We start from the raw sequence: 14,888 nt of genomic DNA, 5'->3' as shown, positions 1-14,888 counted from the left end.
ACATAGTGGCTGTGTACTTGAGCATTTAAAACATGTTTTGGTTAACCTTTCTAACCTCTGCACTCTTTCACACACATTTAAAGGAATCCCTACCTTCATCCTGCTAAACACCACCGGTCTTTCCCCTCCTGCTCGTGCTGACCGCATGGAACTCTTGAGCATCACTGGTGATGTAATGAAGACACTGCCCATTCGCTACTTCCCTGAGCGACGCCCTTATAGCATTTGGAATATCACAGAGTTTGTTCCTCCCAAAGAGGCCTTTTTTTTGCGTGTCACTGGCTATGACAGTGATGGCTTCCTCTTTCAGAGAGTGTCCAGTGTCTCTTACTCCAGCATTGTGCCAGGTCAGATTTGTGTAGATGGATACTACCACAAGATATTCAATCTAAGTATCATATTTTTTTCCTATATTTTACTGTCTGTGTTACTAGTGTTTTTTTTTCTTCATTTTTTTTAGATGCGCCCAAAGTTAGCATGCCCACTCACACTCCGGGTTACTACCTGCAGAAGGGGGCTATTACATGTTCTGTGGATAGCCTGATCCCCTATACCTTGCGTTTCACTAGGGAGGGACTACGTGTAGGTGTGGACCAACTTTTCAGGTAATGCTAATTAATGGTTGATGGGTAATTGACATGTTGTGCAATGTGACATGATCTACTGTTCAAAAGTTTTGAGTTTGTAAGATTTTTTTAAATGTTTTTGAAAGAAGTCTCTTATGCTTTTATTTTAAATAAAAAAATACAGTAAAACAATAATGTGAAATATGATTGCAATTTAAAATATCAGTTTTCTAGCTTAATAAATAAGTATAATTCTAAAGTTGAAAGTATAATTTTAAAGTATAATTCATTCCTGTAATTTTAACCAGCCATTATTCCAATATTCAGTGTCACATGAATAGAGATGATCTAAATGAATACTGTGTTTTTTATAGGAAGAAACCTTGACTAACATTATAAGTGGAAAAAATGCTACATAAGTGTAGAAAATGGTTTTCAAATGATAGTGTTGAATGCCAGTGAACTTTATAGTTACTAGGTCATTAGCAGGCTCTTTTAATCCTGTGCTCAAGGACCCAGTGCTGATAGTCTAATCATTTAAATCTTGTTTCTTTGGGTGTTTATTTTGAGAAGGGATTTATTTTATATGGCTTTACATTTTCATTATCTTTTTAGGGAGTCTGCTAATGCATCATGGGGAATCGCTCAGGTGTCCTTGAAGGACGAGGGCTTTTATGAGTGCATCGCCATCAGCAGTGCCGGAACAGGACGGGCTCAAACCTTCCTTGATGTTTCTGGTTAGAATGTTCATTTTTAACTACATTATAGACTGTTATTATCAGTTACATTAAGGCTATAATATGTAATTTTTTTTCATCGCTAGGGGTGCTAGGGGTCTTACAATAACAAAGGCGTAGATTGATGACGCGGTGATAAGCGGAATCATGGAACTTGCCATCATTCTGATGGATCTAATAATGTTTATGGATGAATAAAAACATTCATTTCTTTTAACATGACTGTGGTATGAAGCAGATGATTGCTAATGAAAGACATATATCAGTGTCACATGCGAGTCCTGCAGATATTAAGGAATGAGGATATTTCATTCTACCGAACAACCCGCAAGTGCTGAATTACTACTCAAACTGGTCAGTTTACTTGACGAATTAAACTTGTGAGGTAACACAGCGCTGCTTCGCTGCTTCACTTGGTCTAATGTTACGCTGTCATACTAAACAGCATTTGACTGTGTTGAAAGTTATAATGTTATTCTATGTTAGTTTGTTGGCTATATGAGACTAGCTCTCAAAAAAGTCACGCTGATATTGATTCTTGTTTTAGTCCCTTTTGTCCCAAAGTCTGCTTGCCATGGTCCATAATGTTTGAACTAAACAACATCAGTGTGAGCGTTCCTCTAGCAGGGCTGCTATGGCAGGGTTACTATGGCAGAACAAGTGGAAACCAGGGATAACGCCAATTTTATTTCATTGACAGGCGACAAGTGACAAGGGATGGGCACATTTAAAATTGTGAATTTCTCTGAATTTACAAATTCTTGGAAACAATTAGGATAATGTAATTTCATAGTTGAAAGAAATATATAACACTGTGCAAGTGGTTTTTGGATATTTTGATACAAATTCTTACATATTGAACCTTTAACAGACATGATGAGGTATACACTATAACAAAGTTGAACATGAATCCGTCAATGTTTGCAAAGATTCAGGGAGATGCCCACCATTAGGAGAGCACTGAAGCATGCTGCCTTTGCTAAACTCTGTGCATGACTGAACGGTCAGGCATTTCAACCTTATACACTGCTGCGTAATAGATAACATATGAGGAATACATGTGAGGAATACACATGAGGCAAATTATTGAGATGTCATACATCTGACATGCCTAGAGCTCTCTCTCTCATATTTTCTCATGAGTCCACTTACATGTATGTGAGTTCAATTCACCCAGCCAGAATCCAATTGTGATCAACTCAGATTTAAGCGTTGTTCCAAAAATCTGCCCTCATTTCACCCAAAGCGGAGAGAGCACTGGATTCCTCAGATGAAATGGCCCATTATAATCTTTGGTTTACTTCATGCTCTGTGTAACACATGTGTTGTCCATGAACAATCTGATGCATGCTAGTGATTGGTTATGTGTTCAAGAAATTATTTTTTCAGTTCAGTTTTGTGATGCTAGTTGCACAAAAATTACACAAGTTCAGCTTTAATTTCTTTGATAAACGTTATTTGCACTCTAGCAGTAAAGATTAATATACATTTAAACTCCGAGTCCGAACAAGAATAAATTCATGTCTGTTTACAGCATATAATCCTTTGCTAGCTAGACAGCTTTTTGGGGCCTATTAGATGCATGCAAATGCGACTCTTAGAGTATAGTATATATAGTGCTTTGTGTACCGGGGTAACAACAAGATATTTCTGTTTTTCCATACGTAAGTATCACCTACTGTCAGAAAGTGAATTTTCATCCGCCATTTTTTCAGACAAATCATAGTCGAATAGCAAACTGAATTTCATACTCAAAAAATCTGTTTAGCTAGATAGCTCACTAGACTTTTTGAGACACTGCTATTGTCCTAGTGTCGCTGCAATCACATTTTGTACTTGAAAGCCAGATTAGATTTATTTTACTGTTCATTTCAATACAAGAGAAATATTTCAATGTCTGGTTTTGTGTTGAACAAGGACTGCAAAAATAAACAGGACTGTATCCTCATGGCATTGTTGGAAACCTGACCCCACACTGTCCATGACAGTGCTTACACAAACTCCTTGCACAAATAGCCTCACTTCCTGTCTTCCGGCTCCTTTCTGCTGTCTTGGCTTTTTGGTGAGATACGGCCTTAATAACACCGAGGGTTACCGTGGCATTGAATCTGGGAATCTGACATTCCCCTTCAGCTGGAATGATCACCTAGAAGAAGTCACGTTTTTCTTATAGGTTCATTGTTGACCAAAAGTTTATTAAGACGGACATGTCTCCTTTTCCCTGTCCCATTTTCTGAGCCGTTTCCCCGACTGTGCTGTCGCTGGGCCAGTGACACGATTAACAGGAGTACCAGAGAAAACCTCCCTTATGAAATGTATGTGTCTTCCTGTATAAATTCCCCACTTATACCCTAATCCACACATCTGTCAACACCCTCCCCGTTTCCCTTCACATTTCAGACTCATTGCACAAACTGTCAGGTCTGCTGAGTTCACAGACATCCAAAGACCTTATGAGAACTCAGAGAGGTCTGGAAAATAATTAGTGAATGTGAATGGATTCAAATTAGGCTGTTGAATTCAATTGCTCCTGGATAAAGAGATTGATAATCACATTTCCTTGACTCATTGTGTCTGTGCAGAGCCTCCTCCTGCTATCACAGTGCCCTCCAATGTGACAGCGTATCCTGGTGCAAATGTCGTTCTGACATGTCTGGTTACCAGCACGGTGCACTTTAACCTGACTTGGCAGAGAGGGGACGTGGATGCAAAATTGGACCATCGCATACGTGTCACCGCCAACCAGTCCTTGGAAATCCAGCGAGTCAGTCCTAATGATGTCGGCTGGTATACCTGCATCGCAGCCAACGAGGGTGGAGTCTCCGCTTCTCGTGTGTACCTCAATGTGCAAGGTAAGTGTGTTTGTGTTTTTGATAAAGCAATAAGCCACAAAAATGTATCATTACAACAGTTTTACTGTTGAGAGCAGCTTACTTCTTGCATAATCGTTCTGCCAATGCAATCATAATTAACTTTTTGCTCATTTTACTTCAATTCTAGTTATTATTTTAATACATGCATAGAAAAAGCAATTCCCACTGGGCTTTTGGCAGTTCACTCTCCCGCTTCTCTCTAACACAAGATCTGTTTTCAATGCATCCTTTCTGTAGTATTTCACTGCAATATTTTATTGCACTTGTGAAAGTGATTTATGCCGGCCTTGCTCACTGTTTGCAATCCTGCAGTTTCCATTGAAACAGGCTCTGTGCCCCTTTCTTACACAGAATTAAGAAGACTTCCTCTGACAGTATACAACGCTGGCAGATCACTTTGCTTTCTCTCACTGGGTAAAATAACCTTTAAGTACAAAAGAAAAATGATAAATGAGATCCCAAATGAAAAGAGAAACGGGATTTTTAACAGAACAGAACAACTAGTTCTCAGTTTATGTAATCTGTATGAAAAGAGAGAAATGTTAGTCGTTTTCTTTTCAGCTCAGTATAGCTCATAAAGATTCAATGTGACCACGCCCACTGAGAGTACGCGATATTCAAATGCAAATAATTGGAGGCATGCCACGCATACGTGTCAACGCCCACAACAGCTGGATAAAACACATCAAGTTCAATTAGAATCATTTACTTTATGTCGCCTTGCTACACAGTGAGAAATAATACTATCTAATAATCCTGGAAAATTTTACCTCAGGTGTGCTGGTAGTTTCATTTCGAGGAGCAATTCATCAAGCTTTAAGGTATTGTAGTTGGAATAGTGTCTGTAAACTGCAAAAAACCGTTTAAATATGAATCGCGTGTCTGCGTGAATGAATGAATGAACGGCACAGGCGTGCGCTGTTGTTTACTACAGTTGTACAGCGAGTATTGGTGCCGTTCATTCACACTCGACCAAGCTTTGACCAAACTATGATTGCTATAGCCTACTGAGAAGAGTAAAAATAGACTGAAATATGTTGAAATAAAATGTCTTTGTATAAGCAACAAACTGCAAATTAAAATTTATATTCTATATATCATATTCTATATATCATGTTACAGATTAAATATGATGTTAAGACAAGATTTCGTTGATTAGTTTTGGATAGATTATTATAAAGTTTTTACTGTAAAAGACTACTGCCTCATCAAATAAGCTTTTGTTCGCCAATTTCTGCTCATATGTTAAATATAGTTTGGGATGTTTTGTCAAAAATAAATTAGGTATATCGAATTATCAACTAAGATGTATGATAAAATATATACTTTTTACAAAAAAGATTACACTTGAAATATTAGTCAAATTGTAACGGGTGTTGTAATTGTAATTATTGTAACTGTAATAGAGGGAGAGGATGCATATTCCAAAACTTTCTGAAAACACCGTATGAGAATTAACTACGCAGTTACTAGAGATGTTTACCTTGGATATTATACAAATGTCAGTGCATGTCAACAGCATTTTGCACATGACAGCGTTCTAAATACTAAATTTTTTGTGTTATGTTTGAATGGCCCCAAGAAAACGTCTTATAACACCCAACCAAAAATAAGTGTGAAAAAAGTAATCTGTTTTTATTTGAAAGTATGTGGTTTGTAGGTAATATTGATGGATAGATGTGACTTTGATGGATATGGGGCCGGATTTGAAGTTTATTAGCAAGAGAACGGGAGTGACATAAACGGTATAATTTTACCTCATTGTTGAGTGATGAGTCTCTTAGTTTTCCACAACATTCTTTCCCAAGACCTGAGGAACTGGTTTTCCCTGCATCCCACTTTAATTCTCTTTGGCTCTGTCTCGGTTTAGTCTCTCTCTCTCCCTCTCTCCCTCTCTCTCTCTCTCTCTCTCTCTCTCTCTCTCTCTCTCTCTCTCTCTCTCTCTCTCTCTCTCTCGTTTTTTTTTTTGCTGCCTCACTATAATTTTTTGTCTTTATCTCTTGGAATTCAATATTTGCGATTCAAGAAGCATTATTGAGATATTAAAAATTTGTTCCATGGAATACACATACATATACACACCATTTTGAAATAATTTTTTAATTACATTTATATTAAATAGAAATAATAGTATTAGCTCTAATTTTGTGTTAAAATATTTAAAGAAATATTACTGTTTCTCTCTGCCTGGTTGTCCCTGTCTATCAGTCTTTGCTTCCTTTTCCCTTACCCTCTATTTTTGTTCCGCTGCTATACTTTAGGCCACTTCGTATTTTTTGTGTGTGTCAGTCTTTGGCTTGTGTGTGTGTGTGTAATCACCACCTGCTGGGATTCCTGTGCTGTCCTATTCATTAGGGCCCTTTGAAGTGGGATTGCTGACATAGTGATACCTGACCAGTCCACAGAGTCATCTGCCCCAATACTTTACGCAACATTACTTTGACCTGTACTGTCCACACACACACCGTTTACAACCCCAGTCCCAATCAGATATACATCTCTGTGTATAGAGAGTCCAGAGACCTAATTAATATTTAGCCATTTAATGTTGGGTATTCCACTACTTTTGCCATTTACATTGCCATGAAGTATATATGAAGTTTGAACATTTTACAGTAAATGTATTAATGTCTAAACAAATATTTTGACATTTACTGCAGTTACACTGTACTTAAGTGTCCAGATAGACCTTGCTCCCACAGGATTTGCATACTAAAAATGTGTTTTAATATGCATACAGTAGACATTCAATTTACAGAACCATAGTGACTGTTTGAATTACAGTAGCCTCAGGCAAAAAAGCGTAGATGACGAGGTGTTAGTGATGCTTTAGCATCAGAGAGTTGTTAAAATTTGGCCTTTAGGCAGACCGAGTCTATTAGAGTACAATTTAGTGACTAAGACTTGGGATAATTACAGCTTTACTACTAGACACAAAGTGACCTCTCAACAGCAATGCTGTAACTGCCTGAGCATGCAACACACAATGGCTCTCCCTTGCACAATAGACTCTTCTTGTCTGACAGGTCTTGTTTTGGGTCCACTTTAATCGTGACAAAGTGGAGTTCTGGAAATTGCATCACTAATCCCTGTCAAGCTTTCCATTTGAAATACAGTAGAAGACCTGTAAATCTCTGTTACAATATTGTGTAACAGAGTTACATAATGTTAGCCATATTACTGACTTGTAGCAGTGATTTGCTCTGTTCCAAAAACCTAGTGATCTGCCTACATCGTGTTACCCTGTTCCGAAAGGTAGGCAACTTATTCTGCATACTAAGGGCACTTTTACACGACAACTATGTACTAAAAGCGGAAAAAAATGTTCCTTTACATTTTTGAAAAGTTCAGCGTACAGACAACAACATTGTCAAAACGATCCCCATACACACGGATCCACAAAAATTACTAAAAAGTAAAACCGCTGTATTATGCATGCTAGGCAAGTAGTTAATAGCAAACACTATATGCTTATAGACTAAACACATAATACTCATGCGCATGATGTCTCCATTTTCACAAATTCGCATTCTTGTAGTTTTCAGGTGATAATGGTATTGCTCCCAAAACGTACACTTTGAAACCCGATTTCAAAAGTTTGTGTTTTCATGCCCCCAAAACTCATTTGTTGTGAAAATGAATGGCCAAAACCCAAAACATAAAAATTGTCAGTTTTTTTGTGTAAACACCCCCTAAAATATATCTTTATAGCTAAGATACCTGATATTCTGAGGCAGCATTGCGTGTTGTCACAGAGAAGACAGAAGACTAAAGGTCGAATTCAAGGTAGAAGACGAGGTGAGGGAAAGAGATAAACAATGTTTATCAATATTTTGGGTCAGGGTTAACCTATACCTTTCAAAAGTTTATGGTTAGTACAATTTTTTGTTTTTAAAAGTGTCTTATAAAAAATGTGTGCTATATTTTGTTGCCATATTGCAGCATTATCTTAGGAACATGCTAACGCCAAACTCTGAAATGAGTTACAAGTCGAGTCTCCCCTGCGCTATTTGAATGAGACGCAAGAGTAGCTGTGTATGTGGAGCGTTCTAGATAAAATCACTTATGCGATTCCATTTCAGTTCCATTTTACTTATGCTGTTTTATTTCTGTTAGCTAGTTAGCTGCCTATATACTGTAGGCAGATCACTAGGTTTTGGAACAGAGCTACAGTATGATGTGTATTTCCCGTCTCTGCCAATGATGTCACATCCTGCTCTGTTGGTGTATAGGACAAGCAGAGACTGGAGGTCAGAGAACAGTAGACACATGCATCAGATTGGCTTCAGTAGTGAGAAAACACTCATTCAGCAGGGGCTGCACATCATGAATTGATCAAGAGCACGCCTCTGCTTCAGCAGCTCAGAGAATCTGGAACCAATACTCTCACTTTAGTGTTTCTGTAAAAAAGAAGAAATGGTTGGAGAATTGCTGTGAAATATGTTTGGCTGGCTTCAGAATCATATCATGGGTGTAAAGCAGGATTTTTTTTTAAAGGGTTTTGTGGGGGCCACATGTGAACATTACTTTGATGCACTTATGTTCTATACAAACACACATCTATTTTTAAGATTGTACTAATGACTATATTGTTGGTGAATGTAATTATTTTTTAAATGTCTGTAAATCTCATCCAACTGATATTGTAAAATATTACCTGACAGATTGATAATATGTTTACTTTAGTACAGTGATCAATCCTTTTCACTCCATGAACTTTCACCCCAATATGTATAGCTTTTCAAATCAATAAACTTGCTCGCTGACTCACCTGATACAGCATTACATTTGTGTTCTCAGAGCTCTCGAATACGATTCACAATAAAAGAGATCAAAGACTTGTAGAAGCAATCTAAAATGTCATGGTTGCTTCAGCAAAGGCATTTTTCAGTTAAGTTTAAGGTAGGGTTTAGTGTTTCATTTCCGAACTGCCACGATAAACACATCAACCAACGTGACAAAACGTTGCCAAATTCACATTCATCTGTTTCGGATAAAACTGAACATGCTTTTAGATCACTAGACATTTCACTTTGAAAGTGTCCGGAAAAGTGCAAGAAGAAACTAAAATACATTTTGCAGAACTTGTCTTAGAAACAGCTGGTCCATGTTCTCAAATATCATGATCACCTCATTTTCATACTAGAGCCACCAGTGGTGACGGTTGACCCTCGGAACCAGACGTTCCGCACCGGGCAGGAAGTTTGGATCAGGTGTTCGGCCAAAGGCTACCCCTCGCCCATGGTGGTGTGGATACACAATGATATGTTCATTATGGGATCCAGCAGGTAACAAATTCAAGTCTTACTTTTGTCTCTATTTGTTTGCCTTTACTGTAGTGTTCCTAACTTGTTGTGCTTTACTCACCCAGGCACAGAATGACCACTGATGGCACACTGGTCATCAGGAACATGGGGCCAAAGGATGCTGGGACATATGGATGCTTGGCGAGTAATGTGGCAGGAACTGACACTCAAACTGCTTTTGTCAGCTACGTCGGTCAGTAAAGAAATAAATTGTGTAACACCACTAAATGAGAGCAAAAAAAACCAAACCAAAGGTTTAAAATATTATTTGGGTTTTTTTTACTGCTACACTTCTCACAACACTAAATAAGTGAGACATTTGACTCATTCAGTCCCACCCTATGGTTATACTCTAGTCTTTAATTAGGTTTCCTGTGATCTTTTCCCCTCTGTAGAGTCTCCACAGGTGACAGTCCCTCACTCTGACCTGCTGATTGGTTTAGGACAAACAACCATTATGGAGTGCAGGGTCACGGGAGTTCCACATCCTGACGTCCTGTGGTACAAAGGTAAGTTAGTGTCCTCCTAAACCTCTGGACATCCTACTGTCATTTATGCACACCTTCTGTTTTGGCAATGTCAGCTCTAATGTACTGTATGTTTGATCTTCAGATGACATTCAGCTGAAGCCATCTCCAGTTTTAAGTATAGACCCTCAGCGCAGCACTCTGAGCATTCAGCAGACTCTGGACACACATGCAGGAGAGTACACATGTGTGGCGGTGAACTCCGCCGGATCTGCACAGGGGTACATCACGCTGGATGTGGGATGTAAGGCTATATTACACACCCTTTATTTGAATTAGAGTTAACTGAGGCATTTACCTGAACTCATATCGGTGGAGGGTGTACCAACTCCAGGGTAAGGCTAAGGAGATGTGCTACCCCTTTAAAAACATATTATGATCTAGTTACCTGGCACCGCACAACCTACACTTTTTATTTTGTTATGATGAGAGGATTTGCCAATGTGCAGAACTTTAACTCTCCACTGGACAAAAACAGAGTGGATTCTAACTTAAACATCCCTGATTGGCCATTGTGGTCAATAAGTCAACAGATAGGTTTGTGATTGGCTACATTGCTCAGCGCTGTAAAAACATGTTGTAAATAGAAACCTTTTGATCTCCACAGCACAAACACAGAAACGCACCAAATTGTTTGGCAAATCTATTTAGCCAGAAAGCTATTATTACAGTAATATAAGTTAACTCTTGACCAGGAGTTATGGTCAGCTTTCCCTTCTAATGCAGCAGGCAGTGTTTTGAGTAAGAAAATGTCAAGCTAGTCTCAAGTCTGTGGCAAGGGGACGCCTTTTTATGGCTGACGTCTTTTTAAGGAGTCATATAATGGTACATGCACTTTTAAGTTGCTTGTACTGAAATGTATGTTGGCAGTTGGCCTGTACACAACCATCATATAATGATAAAAAATCCAGCCAGTGTTTTTGTTTTAATCTCCTTACATGTTTTCCCCTGCCTCAAATTGAGCAGTTCGATTTTGTGACGTCACTAAATCGGGCGCCCCTCCCACGATTGTTGATTGACGGCAGCGTTTCCAGATAGACCTGCCCTGAGCAAGCTGTCTTTATAGTCCGCTATTGTTGATACGCTGGAGCATATTAACTGTAACTGTATCTTCATCAATCTGTCAATGAACAAACCTATACATCAGTAAACACACATCGTTCGTATCTCACTACTCTACCCAGCCAGTACATACAAAGATAGATCAAAGTAACATTACGTTAACCAACCATTCAGAAATGTCCTGTTCCAGCCTTAATTGTCGAACTTCATCTTGTTCCGGGTCCGACTCCGGTTCAAACTGATACGGTTGCACAGATGTGTCCTCAGAGACTGCCGCTGCCATTCTTTCTCCAAAATATACCCTCAACTGTTGTCAAGGCAACACTCCATGTGCGTTGTATCAAAACAGCCCAAAGAACAGAGGGGCGGGGTTGAGCAAAGCTCGTTATCATTTAGAGCTGTTTTTGACCAGGTTATATTAGTGTTTTCTTACAATACTAATGAGATTTTTTTAATAAAAGTATATTACAAAGTTTTCATTTAGACCCTAAAGATTCATATTAACTTGTACAAAAATGGCATTATATGACACCGTTAACTGTCTATTGAAGACCCATACTGTATAAATAAATTACTCAGACCACTGTTTTGTTATTTATTCGATCTTTTAACTGTATTCCACAGCTACTCCTCAGTTCACACAAAAACCATCTGATCTGTCTGCTGATATCGGAACAAACGTCACTTTGCCGTGTCATGCAAGAGGCCACCCTGAACCTCAGCTCTCCTGGAGACGAGATGACAATGTCTCACTCTTCTCTCAGCGCCGCGGTCCCAGTACTGTCACTAAAAAAATTGATGGGGGCCTTTTCATCACCAGTCAGTGCCTCTCTTTTCCTTTTTTCTCTCTCTCTTGAGTTTTAATCAACAAATAACTACTATTATTCTTAATTTTTATATTATAATATTAATTTATTTAACACAGGGAATTTGGATGTTCTTAATCTGTTAATATTTTTCTTTCAGTTTTAATGATTTATTTTTGTATATATTTATTTATTTATAAAAATAAGAATATTTTCAGAGAAATTGGATGCTTTTAAACTGAAAATATATTTTTTGTGTGTTGCATTTAGTTGCATTTCTTAATATTTACTTTTCATTATTTATAAGAAGATACAAGTAGTGTTTTAATGAATTTTACAAATTGCAAAGTTTCATATGATTTTCTGTCCTTTGCCTTTTAGACCTCTGGGTAGAAGATGAGGCCACCTATGTGTGTGAAGCTCAAAACCACTTTGGCAAAATCCAGGCCAAGGCCAAAGTCACTGTCACTGGACTCGGTATGACATTTGAAGAGTTGTGTTTCAAGTTTATGCTGATCCTTCTGTCAGCAGCTCACTTGAAAAAAAGAAGCTGGTGTGGGATATTATTGTTTTGAACGTCCTTTATCTTAGTCACATGCACATTTTCTTGGCCTGAGGCCCACAAGCTTTAGTTTGCAATGTTTGGGTCCATATGATTTTACAGTAAAAGGCTTAGGGGTACATATGTTTCTGGTTAAGAGAGAAAAGATGCAATAATAGAAGGCGAACACCAGACTTAGTTCAAATTCATTCTCTGTGGCGAGGGCTATACCGCACCAGATGTGAACATTAAAACATCCATGATTGCATTGCAGTCTGTATACTTTGGTTATTAGATTACTTTTATGTATTTGTTCAGTTATATTGTAGATGTTAGATGGGAATGTATTTACATGTGCGTGGCAGCAGAGCTTTTGAGAGTATAGTGGGCATGTGTCAGCTTTGCCGATTGAGAATCAAAGGAATTCAGGCATTCTTTAATACTTTTGTCTTTGATCAAAGCGCTGGAAACCCAGGAGTGGTTCACAGACCGTACATTTCTGGCATCTGCATAAAATGCCCTCATTTACATGCACCTAAGAAAATGGCTAATTCCAAGTTTTTTGAAGAAAGCAGCATTTTCAACATCATTTCATAATATGGGCTGATTTTAAGCCCGATTTGAGCTAAAATTAGTAAAATATATGATAACATTTTGTCAGATTCTGACCCCCTGCTCTTATATATTATCGGAGTACATGTTGGTGAACTTTGGTAGGTTTTAATAAATAATCCTAATGTGTATATTACACAAGAGAAGGCATTTTTGATCAATATAGTTTACACTGTGACTTATAAAAAAGACTGGAGGCTTCTAATGATGATTATCATACCAAAACTTCATCAAGTGTCAGTTGATTTTGTCATGTTGAAGAATAATAATGTGAGATCAGAAGTGTCTCTTGTGGAAGCGTATCTCTGTGTGTGAGGGAGTGACTGCATTTTTGTGGTCCTGTAAAAACAACATAACATCGAGTTGAAGCGAAAGGTCACTAATGAGGTCTCACAGCGTGTCTCAGGCAGCCGTCCCATAATTCTACTCTGCTGAGTCCTAATAACCTGTGACACATTTTCTATATGTATTCCAAGGTATCCATGGAAATTTAACAAGCAAAACAACAGAGGTGCGGCCAGTCCACTGAGTTTTCAGTGCCGTTGTTGCCAGTGGAGACTTAACCATACTCTGTCTGATTGAATTAGGAAAATCACATTTAATAAGATCAGATTTATTTTTAAAAAACATCTTTCTCTTCATGAGAATAAATCATAGAATGCATAATACCTCAGGTTTTGGTGTAATGACTCATTATTGTCAGTGTGGTATGTGTAGCGGGTAAACTTTTTGACACTACCCTATTGAAACTACCTGTTGCATTCTCGTATACACTAACGTTGAAAAGTTTGGGATTGGTAGGATTTTTTTTAATGTCTTGAAAGAAGTCTTTTATGCTCACTAAAGCTACTGTATTTTTGATCAAATAAATGCAAATGTATTTTAAGATGTAATTTATGTTCAGTAGATTTTACTCCGTTCTTCAATCACATTATCCTTCTGAAATCCTTCTAATATGCTGATTTGGTGGTTAACATTACTATTATTAATGTTGAAAACAGTAGCTTCTTTTTTTATGTGGACACCATGGGAATAATTAAGGATTTATTGATGAATAAAAAAGTTTTAAAAAATCTGCATTTATTTGAAATAAACATATTTTGTAACATTACAAATGTCTTCACTGCCACTTTAATCAATTTAATGCAGCCTTTTTGAATAAGATTATTAATACATTTTTTTTAAATCTTACCTACCCCAAACTTTTGAATGTATTTGTGTATCTGTAATACTTCCATAAAACTGTATATATTACCATCCTAATATGTGTATTTTGTGTGCAGTGTCTCCTTTGATAGCTCTGAGTCCCACAGTGGTCAGTGTGATAGAGGACCAGCAGGTCACTCTCCCCTGTGTCGTACTAGCTGGAAACCCACTTCCTGAGAGACATTGGCTACACGACAATGGCCTGGTGAGTTAACACATGTGCACACACATAGGCCCTGACGTCTGTGCATTTCATGTAGTCATGAAATATTTGTACAGTCACAATTATTAGATGTGATTTAAAAGTGTGATTGTGTGACTCAGGTTACATCAAATCCATATGTGACCGTGAGACGTGATGGTAGTCTACATATAGAACGGGTCAGTCAGCAGGATGGGGGGCAATACACCTGTTTGGCCGAAAACGTGGTGGGATCTAGCAACCGCACCACCATACTCAACGTTTACGGTAAGACGTAAAACAAATACATACACAAATAATGAAATACACTACCATTCAAAAGTTTGGGGTCAGTAACATTGATCAAATTGACAGTAAAGACATTTTTCAAATGCAATCAGTCTTAAGGACGCAGTCTACACTAACTGGTGAAAAGTCTACATTATTATAGGATAGAGTACATGGCCTGTA

The 14,888-nt window shown here is 37.9% G+C and overlaps 1 protein-coding gene across 2 annotated transcripts in view; it reads left to right on the top strand.

Moving 5' to 3' along the window:
* The window catches only part of hmcn1 (hemicentin 1), a 78,695-nt gene that overhangs the window by 21,054 nt on the left and 42,753 nt on the right, over positions 1-14,888 (top strand). For both annotated transcript variants that reach the window (XM_039692269.2, XM_089118739.1), the window contains exons 8-19: positions 84-347; positions 461-605; positions 1,182-1,303; positions 3,886-4,155; positions 9,323-9,464; positions 9,548-9,675; positions 9,878-9,991; positions 10,095-10,253; positions 11,696-11,890; positions 12,259-12,354; positions 14,314-14,441; positions 14,561-14,705. In XM_039692269.2, the coding sequence (XP_039548203.2) occupies positions 84-347; positions 461-605; positions 1,182-1,303; positions 3,886-4,155; positions 9,323-9,464; positions 9,548-9,675; positions 9,878-9,991; positions 10,095-10,253; positions 11,696-11,890; positions 12,259-12,354; positions 14,314-14,441; positions 14,561-14,705 (1,908 nt within the window). The remainder of the gene's footprint in view (positions 1-83; positions 348-460; positions 606-1,181; positions 1,304-3,885; positions 4,156-9,322; positions 9,465-9,547; positions 9,676-9,877; positions 9,992-10,094; positions 10,254-11,695; positions 11,891-12,258; positions 12,355-14,313; positions 14,442-14,560; positions 14,706-14,888) is intronic.

The sequence above is a fragment of the Pimephales promelas genome, chromosome 13, assembly GCF_988280905.1.
Source record: "Pimephales promelas chromosome 13, fPimPro1.hap1.1, whole genome shotgun sequence".
Lineage (NCBI taxonomy): Eukaryota > Metazoa > Chordata > Actinopteri > Cypriniformes > Leuciscidae > Pimephales > Pimephales promelas.
The sequence above is the reverse complement of the archived record's forward strand: the minus strand, read 5'-3'. Positions and strand labels throughout refer to the sequence as shown.